At 37.2% G+C, this 12,737-nt stretch overlaps 1 protein-coding gene across 1 annotated transcript in view; it reads right to left on the bottom strand.

The window, feature by feature from the left end:
- SHPRH (SNF2 histone linker PHD RING helicase, E3 ubiquitin protein ligase) overlaps positions 1–11,039 on the bottom strand; it is a gene marked incomplete at its 3' end in the record, with an annotated part of 21,271 nt that extends 10,232 nt beyond the window's left edge. The window contains exons 1-8 of the mRNA XM_010085883.1: positions 10,371–11,039; positions 9,842–9,971; positions 4,654–4,872; positions 4,265–4,343; positions 3,296–3,446; positions 1,408–1,513; positions 643–896; positions 1–221 (exon numbers count right to left, since the gene is read on the bottom strand). The exon at positions 1–221 is cut by the window's left edge and continues 493 nt beyond it. Coding sequence (XP_010084185.1) covers positions 1–221; positions 643–896; positions 1,408–1,513; positions 3,296–3,446; positions 4,265–4,343; positions 4,654–4,872; positions 9,842–9,971; positions 10,371–11,015 — 1,805 coding nt within the window. The remainder of the gene's footprint in view (positions 222–642; positions 897–1,407; positions 1,514–3,295; positions 3,447–4,264; positions 4,344–4,653; positions 4,873–9,841; positions 9,972–10,370) is intronic.
- Between the last annotated feature and the right edge of the window lie 1,698 nt (positions 11,040–12,737).

Raw genomic sequence — 12,737 nt, 5'->3', positions numbered from 1 at the left:
TGCTGAATATTATTCTCTGTTACAGAGTTCTCATTATCTGCTTCAGATTTCATGTTATTTTTGTTTGTTGTACAATAATCATGTTCTTCCATTGTGATATCCACCGGTAAAGGGGTTCTAAGGACATTTTCAGAAGTGACCTCATTATTTCTTGATTCTTTGGTTTGAGTTTTAGCATTAATCAACCGCTTCTTCCGAACGCTAGCTGAAGTCCTTGCTTTCTACAAAATAAAATTAACCAAGAATGTCAGACTTTCTCCTTAACTTTTTTTTTGAACATATAAAAACATCAAGACATAGATATTAAGATTTTATACCCATTTCCAGTTTGAGGATTTGGTTAACGTTTACAAGTGTTTAAAAGACAACTTCACAGTAAGATCAATACATCTGCCAGCCCCTGCAGCAGGGCTTACAACAGATGTAGTTAATATTTTAGCCCCAAATTAGATCTACTTATGATTTTTGCTTCTTGGTTCACGAATGTCAAAGCAAATGCTGCAGCTTTCTTCATTTTGATCAATAAGTCTGTGTCATGGAAGCAGTGCACACAGATAACACAGCTGAGAGTAGCATGCAACTGGTAGAAATAAGATCTGCCCTCGCAACATTATTTGGAGTAACTACAGCAGCATGTTTTACCTGCTCTTTGGTTCTCTCTCGCATCTTCTGTTCCTTGTAATTCTTTCCCAGCTTGAAAGACCCAGCCAGACCATGTCCTGTGACTTGCTCTACTACTTCTTCCGCAATTAGTTTTACTAGAGTTCTTTTAAGAAGCCGTCTATTTCTCTTTATGTCATATCCATACATAGCACCGATGTACTTAAATATTGCAACAATGGATGCTCCGTTCACATCCATTTCCTTTATAGCTGCTAAGATCATCACTCGTAAGCCTATATGTAGAATCAAAGCAAAAAAAACAACATTACAGCTCAGATAAAATGAAAGTTACCCTGGAGAATTCATATTAAAGGGAACTCTAAACACTCTGTTCATCTAAAAAATGCAAAGAAAAGAGACAGACAGCAGTTTTGACAATGCTTTACTTGAGATAGCCCTACAAATCACTGGTTTTTAGTGATTCTAAGACAATATTGAATAGCAATAGAAATAAGTCACTCAATTTTCTTACTGAAGTTTCTAAAAAGACTGTATTTGGGTTAAATGCATAAACTCTTACAATGACCTTCAGTTACAAGGAGCTCTGTAGTACAGAGATCTGAGTTGGTAACTTTACTTTTAAGTGTGGATCACTTGTCTGTTACATGCAATCCTACACAGTGCTCAAGAAAGGAAATATTTCATTCTGCCAAAGTGAACAGTAGCCTTGAATTCAAACTGTAGCCAATATAAGACTTCTGACAAGAGCAAAATGTATTTTAAAAAGTCATCAGAAATACTTACTGGGATACTGTATTTTCTCCTTCAATTTAAGCTTCCTTTCCCTTGCTTTTTTCTTCTTTTTTCTTTGTAAGGGTTGAGGTGGAACAAAGAAGTTCACAAGCTTACCCTAATGCAGACAATATTTAATAATTAGGTCATGTCTCTTCACGGTAATTTTGAACTTCATTAATCTTTCCACATTTGAAAAGAAGCATGAGCTGCTACAGATATGTGCTCTGATCTCACTAATTTATTCAGATAGCTCATTTTTAGTTAGTTTTTAGTGTACAGAGTGATCCCCCATTCAGGTCAGTTTCTTGGCAAACTTGTGTTCAGCATCCTACACTGAGAACAGAAAGAACAGCCCTGCAAGCTGCTTGGGTCCTCCACTACTTCAGAATTAAGTAGCAGGAGTCTATAGCTGTAAGTGATCTAGGTTACTGATGGAGGGAGGAAAATACATATTTAATATGTACCAAGAAACACAAAAGGAGGTAAATAATATAGATTGAAAAGCCCTAGTTAGCTGTATTACAAGTAAGTTTCTCTTTTTAGGGATTGCCTCCCAAAAATTTACTCTATAATTAGCAATTCAGGAATAGTGATTTAATTCAAAGAGATGTATACTCACGAACTGCAATATAAAAAAGAATCCCAAAGCTGGAACAAATGCAGTGCCAATATTTCTATGATTAACCGTCTTATAACTCTATTACTTGACACTTCACTCTGCAATGTCCAACTGGTTGCTTTGTAGAGTTCTTAACAGTAACTGCAATGAACCTCTAGACAGTTTGAGCCCCACGGTGAGTTGAAATACTTGGAGTAACTTTGACATCAGCTTAAACAAGCCAGGAGTCATCCAGAGAGTCTCTTTTGCAATAAAGCACTTTCAGGGTTTTTTTTAGCACATCATACAAAAGACATTTTACATTTGAAGACAAGAAAAATATAGACAACAAGGGGCCTTCTGGACAAGTGGAACAGCGTCTTTTCACCACAGGCAATGTCATATAATTCTGTTCACAGAGACCTTAAAATATTAGCTACAATGCCTGTCCCAGCTACTCATCATGAAACAGTTTCCTAACTCCAGCTCTCCAAAACTATGGTCTACTAACTGTTGCTGCCAGCTGATGTCCAGAGGCTTTAGTGCCAATATTCCCCTCTTCACACTCCTCAGTGCTGACCCTCTGATACATTTAGGAAGAATCTTATTATCTCTTTGAGAACTGGGTTTTTTCAACTGATAAAATTACAAGCAGGCAGGAGATCATTATGAATAGATGTACAATGGAACTGGCTGCCATGAATTCAAAATGATGGAACCCACACAAGTGGTAACAATTTACTTAAGGATAAAGGTTCTCTGCCTTCAGAGAAAATGTTTGGTTTTAAGTGAATGTGCTAAGCTTTCACAGGATGCATGATGAGAAAGTGAAAAGATGTAAAACTGCTGCTAAATAAGCCCATTTATGATAAGAAAGAGGAGGGAGCAGAAATCTTTATTCACTGAGTTTAAATCGTCCCTATTTGAGCACAGAACATATGCCTAATGGATGTTTGATATTCATCAATACAATGAAGTGAGGCGGAGATTTCCAATGTGGTAGACTAAATTACATATTATACACTCCTGAGTGCATGTAAACTACCAATAGCCTATTAACAGCACAGCTGCCTAACACCCTTCAACAATCGCAAACTATCAATTGCTTCTCATGCAAACCATTCTGCTATTTATGCCACCAAGTACCACATCCTACAAAGCAAAAACTTTCACTGCACTTGAATCCAGCTTTAAGTCTGGACCTCTATAAAACAGAAAGCAATACACTCAAGACAAGTGCATTCCCATTAATTCTGAAAAGTATTTTCTTCATACTTAATCTTATCCTGGTTTTCTTACCTCAGGTAATGTCAGATCATCTTGTTTAATGTCTGGTCGGGTATGAGTCAGAATCAGAGCCAACACTTCTACTGTTTTTCCAAGACCCATCTCATCTGCCAAAATACCTCCAGGCCACTGGGGTCCAGCAAACGGATATTCACGGATAATGCTAAAATTCAAGTACATTCCCAAATGAAAGTCAGTAACTATAGAATGATATGACAGAGAAGCAGGTGTTCAGGGACACAGAGAGCATAGCTTCAGCAAGGGAAAGTTTGTCAAGTGAGGCAGTATCTTGTATTACATAAGCTGAAATTGACAAAAGCTAGTCAGCTTTTTGGGTGTACAAAGCTGACCAAGATGAATACATATGCCAGAATTTTTTTTTATTTTTCCCCCTCCTAACAGGCCTTGCCTTGCTAACCTTAGTATATCACAATGTTAGCCTCCAAAAAATTGAAATACATTCGTATTCATGTGTGTTAAAGATCTTAAAGTTACACAGTGAAAAACATTAAAAGCAAAGTAGAAATCAAAAGGTTCTATTCTAACCAAACTGATAAGTGCAACAGAACTGGTAATGCAATACCCAGCATTCATAAAAAGTATTATACTTCCTCCTTCATTTAGCATTGGACCAGAAGGTCAAAGCTTCCAATGCTCTAATTTAAAAAAAAAAAAAATGTTAATCTTAAAACCACTAATTTGCATTGAAATGTAAAAAAACAAAAAACAAAAAACAAAAAACAAACAACTTTAAGAATCACATCTTCAACTCAAGATTTACATATTTACCTGTGTGTTACATACTTGTTTGCCTTTTTTTTTTCTTCAAATTAAAGATATCACTGTTCCAATTCTTTAGTTGCTAACTGAAAACCGACGGCTATGGATTATCTTATATCCTCCAGGTAAAAGCTGACAATAAGGTTTGCATAAAGTACAACCTAGAGGTGTTCTCAGAAAGAGTTAACTATAAAAACATACCAGCCAGTAAATGGATTATAGTAGATTTTGATTCCACACAGAGTGATGACCTCTCGCCATAAGAAGTGCAGTTCATTTTCTATGGAGAAAAAGTTCATGTTACTATTATAAGGTTTCTCTCTAAACAGCACTCTGCTTAGAATTGCTCAGCCTTATTGTGACTTTTAGAGATAAAAAGCAGACATTTACCTCCACAGTGCTTCATGACCAAAAAGATACATCAGGAAAGTTTAGTTTATCATTTAGCGTACTACCTAAACAACAGCTTTTATGAAAATAATAATGAAATAATTAACAAAGCTTCTAATCAAACAGCAAGAAAACACTACTGCTGACATTACAGTGCCACTTGCATAAGTTATGGAAGTTTTCTAGACCCATATACTTGCCGCTGCTTGAAGTGCTTGCGAGCTTCTCTCGGTGAAGCATCCAGTTCACAGCCTCACATTGGTACGGCCTCAGAACAGGAATTAATGCAGGATGCTGCACATCCTCTCTCAGTAAGTGGATATCCTGCTGATGAGTGTGCCTCACAAAGTCATAAAGCTCTTCAATATTTTGTCGCTCTAGTTCCGTGTCAGATTCTTCCTCATCTTCCTCCAGCTCATCTGCATACACCAAGTCATTCAAGACACGCATTACCAATCAACTTTGGTCATTTTACTGCAACATATTTAGTTAACACACGAAAGCAAGCAAAGCAAAACATCTTTTAAACTTATGTCATGACCACACCTGCCTCAGCTAGCAGCAGGAGGAAGCAATGAGTACTGCTTTCCTGAAAGTTAAGAGGAAAGTGGTGGAGTCACCATCCCTGGAGGGGTTCAAGAAATGTGTAGATGTGGTGCTTAGGGACATGGTTTAGTGAGTTAGGTGGTGTTCGGTTGACGGTTGGACTTGATGATCCTGGAGGTCTTTTCCAACCTTAATGACTCTATGTTTCTATGATTAACATGCTATGGTGATCAGAGGTAAACATCATCAGCAAAGCTCTTCCTTGAGAATTTAGGGATAGAATGACCAGAGCTCCTTTATTTAATAAAGATCTTCCACTAAACACTTCCAACTTACACAGAACCACATATAACCCACATTTCAGATTTAAATGTTAACATGGGTTGATGATCTTATAGAAAGGGGAAACCCACAGTGAGTTGTCAAGGATTTGACATTTTACATTAAATAAAGCCTTTATTGATAAAATAGCATTTAAAAAAAACTCAGAGGATTATCTTCAGTAAGTTTTCACGTTAATTTAAAATTATTCATCTGGATAAGAAAATTGTAGCAGCAAGACAAAACAAAATTCTCACCATTTGCATCACCGCAAAAATGCAGACAAGGCATACTTTAGAAACTAAAATCCCACCTCATGAGAAGTATGCACCCTCTAGGACAGAAGACCTATCCTTTTTTTCTACCCTCTAGGAAAGAAGGACTTGTGCTTATCTATCTTTCACATAATTTATATCTATGGGCATACACACACCTTAAGCACTGTAGAACAAAAATTCATGAAAAATTCAAGGGTCAGCATTTTAGGAAACTGACATAAGATGAGGGAACAAAAGAGATAGTGGACAACTTTTAAAAGTGTTTTAGGTCTCAAATTAAAACCATCATTACCAATAAAACAGCTGTTAGTACTTACCTAGAAACAGCTGTGCATCTCTACAGTTCAGAGAAAGATACTAAGCCTGGCTGATATTGCAAATAATAAAGCCACCTTGCACAATTTTTCTCAAAAAAAATAATTCAGAAGCAAGTCAAGGCCAGCATTTTCAGCATAAGGCAGCCTTAAGGTATATTTAAAGGTATAATATACTGCTAAAAAGAGAAAACATCTAATGGCAGGCACAATTAAATCAAATAATAATTACAGTGCCTCGAAGTAACAAAGAGACGTCCCTGGCACAAACACCAGAGAGCTTAATCTTAAAATAAGGTTTGGAGGCTGCTATTAGGACTGACTTTCACGTCAAGCAAAAGCTTTCTTTCATTCAAAGGAATCATGAAGGTGAAGAACGGGTTCCAAAACAAACAGCAGGAAATGATGTGCCTATGTATGGCAGCCACCAGTGTCCCCCCCTAATCTTTTTAAGTCAATGGAACAATTCCAGTGCTTCACAAAGGAAAAGAGAATTCTGAAAGACATTTAGTGTCTATAAATTCAGGAAAACTGTATATATACGACTTGTAAAGAAGGCAACAAGAGTGCACATGTGGGGCTATTAATGTTCCAGCCAAAGGAAAAGAGCCGGGAAGAGCATGCGGCTTTATATACTACAGAAACCATTCCAAGGGAACCTCTCACAAACATTCTTCACTTCATGGAAAGTTTAGAGAAATTAGAGTGATTGCAGAGTATAACTTTGATCAACAAAGTTGATCTATAATGACACCTATCATCATGCTTGATAAAATAACAGTCTTCAAATCTCACATTTCAGAGCATAATAAATTGACTTCTATATAAACTAAGTCTATCCAGAATTTTACAGGGGAGTAAAGACTACAGCATACTTTTAAGTAAAAGCTTTTTTCATACAATTGAATAGGTTTTGTCCATATCTTTCACGTTTTGTTCATTCTCTCTTTTTTTTTTTTATGATTAAATGGTTCTATGTACCACAGGTATTTTTCAAAGGATGCTAAGGAAGTTTACCTTTCAGTTACCTATTAAACAGTGAACATTTAGTTATGCTTTTTAGGATTTCAAAATGTAATTCAATTACATAGCTTTCATCTTAGTATTTTTTACTTTTGAGAAACAGATGGCATTGTTTAGATGGTATCTAAAAACTCATTTTCTCCGATATGTTTCATTATCAAGTATTCTACTTAATTCCTTCAATGACTGAACTAACATCCACATCTCAAGTTCCACATCTGCACTAGGATCTTTCAGTTTTATCTGTAGGGCAGTTTCCAGGTTGGTGTATAAGAAGGTCTACCTCAAGGAAAATGTCATCTTTTCCTCCTTTACTCTACATTAGTAGAAAACTTGTTGCTTCATACTTGCTATTAAAAAATGCCATACAAAACCCAAAAGACTCTGCCTTGTACAAAGAATTTATTCTTCCTAAGAAAACAGAAGAATGGTATATGGTAGTGCCATGCTACTGTATGTCATACTATAACTCCAGGACACTATGGGAAAACAAACTCCGAAACACTTGCCATTCACTAGAACAAACAGCAACTAAACAGACATTTTAGTCTTTTTTTTTTTAAAATTTTAATTATAAAAACTATGGGCTTTTTTCATATTAAGAAAGCAACTAGCTGGATCTATAAATCATCTATGCCTGTGTGTTCACTGAAGCAACAAGAAGCGACATGCAATACCATACGGCAGGTACTGGATACAAACTACTATAAAACCAGCTACTTGTTCATCAAAAGAAATCTCTGAACAAATCTCTCAAAAAAAGTGGTAAAATCTGCAATTAATGTTCAAAACTCATGAAGCTGCTGCATATTAAATATTTTGACACAATTTTGCGGATTCATTAATGCATCTAACGCTTGCCATAACTTGAGATGGAATTCCTCCCAAAGTCTCAAAACCATCTAGAAGGAAAATAATGGGATGACTACATCAAGGAAAACAAATATATAAAAATTAAATGCAGTGATAGAGAGGTCATGTCCCTTATTCTAACTCCATCAACACAAGAACTTGCTCACCAATGAGAACAAGAAGCCCCATCTTGGAAGGCTGTTGCATAATAGAGTTCATTTGAGATGAATATTGACAAGTGTTAAAAGACATATTTAAATGCAGTTTTACAAAAAATTCAATTAATTCTCTTTTAAACCAGGTGAAATTCAAACACAGCCTAAGTTGTTAGAAATGGAAATCAATTTAGGCTTCTTAAGAGGAACGCATTCATCAGCACAGAATCAAGGCTCTTGTTTCATGATATATCAAAAAGTATGTGCCTAAAAACTGTCAGAAAATGTAACTGGTTTCAAAGTGTGTAACCGCCTGGGGTTTTCTCTCCCAACTCTTCCCATTTCTGTGACATGCTTTATTTCTGAATTTGGAGCACAGTATAACACACACCATGGGCATATGCAGTGGTTTAATGATTCTGTTTTCTTCGCTAACACTTTCAGGACAATTCTCCACCTTTGATTTGGTTTCACTGACACTGAACACTAAGCTGATACATTTACCGAGCTATACACCTCTACAACACTGGTTGCAACAGTTAGCAGAGAGACCATATTGTTTTTCTAATGTGAAATTAGGATTTTTTTTCTTCTGCAGCATATTATATTTATGACATTATTTGTATCGAATTTATATTGAATCTCCATTGCTTAGTCTGCTTGCAAGCTTTCAGTTGTTCTTCATCTCTGTTATGCTGAATAATACATTTGAAGTTTGTTGATGATATAATCTCACCAATCACTGCATTTCCCAAAGCATTAGGAACACATTAAGCTGCACATGCCTTTGTAGGACTTGACTGGTGATCTTCATATACATTAACACCCATTTATTTCTAATCTCCACATCCTCTGTTTTACTTAGTCATTTACACGGCATTAATTGGCAGTGAATCAAGACTATAGTATTATTTTATGCCACATCAAAATGTACATGCTGAAAAATGGTCAGAAAATTTACCAGTTAGCGACACAGCTCCCTTATGAACCTGAGCTGGCTGCATGGCTTCTGAAAAGGTAAGTTAAGGCATAACAACCCAATCACTCAGGTCCATATTCTCCCTCCAGTAACTTTGAGGGGCTTGTCTTCCCTTTCAGAAGCTTTATCATTGCCTCTTCACCTGCAAGCTACACTCAACCACGCAGTCCATAAAAAAATCTATCTTTTAATGTACTGAGGACAAATGCCCCAAGTTCCAGCAGAAGATCATTTTGGATCTCAAAATAGGTCACTGTTCATTTTGTTGGCAATCTCTTTGTCCAACTCTTCCACAATGAGAAGATACGCAGACATGAAAACTGTGCTTCCTGCTATAGCATTACTTTATTCGAGCACTCTTTCATATGCCTCAGTCATCTCAATTCTATGAATTCTCTGGCAGCTATTCTGCTTCTAATGCATTTATGATAATGTATTTTTCCTAATGCATTTAAAAACATTATTACTCATTCTAGATCTTAAACTATTTATTCCTCAGACTTCTTTTTGCACCTACTTTATTGTCAGTTTAGGTTTAAAAGCATAAATTTGCTTCAGTCGGATTACTTCAGCTTTTTGAAGAACGACTTGTGTGCAGTATCTTCCCTTCCCCACGTACTTAGTTATACTGGCCCCAGTGAAAACTGCATTTATTCCCAAAAAGGTAAGGACTCCAACTTCTACGTGCCTTAGTGCCTTATCCGCAGAGAAGGAATACTATCACCCATAATTTGACCATAAACTAATTAGCACATGGTTAATGGTCAGATAATAATACGGAGAGAATTACCTAATAATATTACCTTGAAAATAAAGTTGCTCTAGACGGCAGGAATAACTTACTATTTTCCCTTTAAAACTATGAAAAAAAAACTGTAATAACAAAAATTATTCATCAACAGTCAACTGAATCGCATTACCTGGAATTAAAAAACTATAGAACTTTTCCATGAGTTTCTGAATCAGCCGATTAGCTTTTTTGGGTCTTCCACCTCCATCACTGAGAAACTCTGGTTTACTTAGCCCAGCTTCCAGAAGGTAAATTCCAACCTGTGAAATGGTTACAGTTAATAATTTAATTACCGGTTAGAACTACAAGAATATTATAAACAGAAGAGTATGAAAAGAACAACAGTGCTTTAAAAAATTAGCAGATGTGGACAGATTTAATAAATGTATTAAAATCACCATTTAAAGGATACAGTATATGTCAGCTAAAAGCCTCTGTGATTCCTTTGGGTAATGCATTATTAACAGTTCAACAGTAAAAAGACATTTTTGTGAAAAAAACCACACTCAAACAATTACATAAGCATGTAGAAACTATATATTTTCATCACAATATAAAAACATACGGTAGCTGCCAGACTTTGTTTTTCAGATGTTTTTATTTTGTATTTCAAACTAAAAAGAACTTCTAAAATGCAAAACAAATATATGAGCCCATACCTTTAAAGCTTGAGCCTCTCCAGGTCTTTGATAAAGTCCAATTATCTTTTTCTTTTGCAACCATCTCAAGCCTTCCAACATTTCACCACCTAAAGTAGGTTCCACCGAAATACGTCGTTCATAGGCACCCAGGTACTCTTTTGTTTCATTACTGTACTGTTCTTCACTTCTTTCATGAACACAGACCTGTAGCTGACCATCATCAGAGTGTCCTCTCATCAAAGTAAAGCTCCTTTCATGGAATTCGTCAGTTAGAATTTGCTCAGAAGGAAGGTGAAGAGCAAATTCTCCCAACAAAGCCTTCCAGCACCCATCCGCACGGTATGGCAAGACTATAATATTTAGCTGTACTGACACAGGAGTCAAGACAGAATAAGAGTCTTCTTCATCGTTAACTGTCAAAAACTTAACAGATTTTAAGCCACGGCCTTCTTTTTGAATGAGATCTTCATCAGTGCTATCATCATTTATAACAATGAAGGATGTAGAATGAGTGCTTGGGCCTGGAACATGGTCCTCGTTAGCAATTTCATCATCTGATGTTATCATCTCATTTCTCCGGTCTTCATGCATATTCCAACAGAGCTTTTTCTTCCTCCCTTCATCTATTTTTGACGGAGCTGCACGCTTTCGACGATTACCCATTTTGTCGTTTTCTCAACAGTATTTTCAGCCTCTGCGAGATGAAGTACATCAGTCAGCAATAAAGTATTACAAAATCAAATGCCCACACTGAAATTTTACTGTGCACTACCCACTAAACTTGCAAAAGGTTCGGACACAGACATATGCACTAAGAAATCTAACGGTTCAAAGGAGGGATAGTTTTACAGAGTCTCTCCTGTCCCTACACCATCACACAAAGCTGGACACGAAGCATTTGCCTTGTACTATATCTAATCATTTCACCAGACAGCTACAGACAGAGATCAACAAGAATGCTACATTTCACAGCTGTCACTCAGAATCTTGTGGGACAGATATAAAAGGAGAATCAGTGGAATCCCTCAATGGCAGGGGTGGAGGGAGAGGGCAAAAGAAACTCCACAAACAAAAGTGCAAGAGGTACAGGAGATTCAGGGGGCAGCTGCATGGAAAATACACGCACAAAATTCTCCCTTCCTTTCAAAGCCTACATTGAGATGAAGCTTTAAGCAAACTTGACACAGAGTTAGTCTGAAGCTGCCATTACAAAAAACCATATGGTTTAGAGCCTAAGCTATCAAGTTCTTTCCTTACAAGTCCCTAGTGTCCTTCCTAATAGTACTGAATATTTTCCCAGGAAACCATCCATCCTAGGACCTGGATATATACATTGCTTGCAGAGGAGCCCTTACTTATTCTATTGTGCATTTCAGTAGGTTCAATCAGCAGGGTAAATGCATAGTCTTAGGGATTTTGACTAACTGCAAAGCTAAGACAAGATACATATCCAACTCTTGATTGAACCTGAACACTGAACAAATTTTATGGATAAAATACTAGAAAATCAAGTACACACGCCAAACAATACATGTGCAGAAGCAGATTATGGAATATTAGACCCATCTGGGAAACTAACAACTAAATACTCAAAACTACATGCTCATATTTAAATACTCAAACAAGTAGCAACCTTTTTTAAAAAAATATACTGTTTATATAAGGAGCCTGAACACAACAACAGGTTTATGACCTGATATTACAGAGGTCATATTACACATTTGTCAGCAAAGACAGGAAAATATTTATACATCCATGTCAACACAACTTTAAAGAAACCTAGGAAGATGAGAGGCAAATGTTCTAAGCTACTAAATCCAGTACCCCACATCCAAATGTTAAAAGGGTTTATACTGGAACAGAGCAGAATTCCTAGAATTCTGAATATTTTTTTTAAAGGGTCTTATAAAAAAGACCCAACAAAACAAAAACCCTAAATTTTATAACGCATGAAAGTCAAAAGAAACATTCCGGATTATACAAACCTTGCTGTATTTGGAGTTCAAACCCAACAGAATTCAGGAAAGGAAAGGTGAGCTTTCCAAACGAACACGCACACACGCTGAGCGTTGCTGACAATCAACGGAGCAAACCCCAAGGACGAGCACACCCATGGTCACACCGCACTGACACCCCAGAAAGGAGGCTTCCCGCACCACCAGCTCTGCCCAGCGCCACACTGACCCACAGCCTAGAGAGAACCCCCTCTGTCCGAACTAAACCCGCTTAAAACTCCTGCGGCCAGCACACCACCGTGCCCACAACGGCAAACACCCAGCCCGCCAACAGAAGCGCCTCACGCAGCCCGGGCGGGTCCGGAGCGGTCCCCGGGCGCGGTGCCCCCCCGCCCCATCGCCAGGACACGGGCAGGGCTCATTGTTCCGA

The sequence above is a fragment of the Pterocles gutturalis genome, unplaced genomic scaffold, assembly GCF_000699245.1.
Source record: "Pterocles gutturalis isolate BGI_N339 unplaced genomic scaffold, ASM69924v1 scaffold31510, whole genome shotgun sequence".
In the NCBI taxonomy this organism is placed as follows: Eukaryota; Metazoa; Chordata; class Aves; order Pterocliformes; family Pteroclidae; genus Pterocles; species Pterocles gutturalis.
Note: the sequence above shows the minus strand (reverse complement) of the source record. Positions and strands in the feature narration are given on the sequence as shown.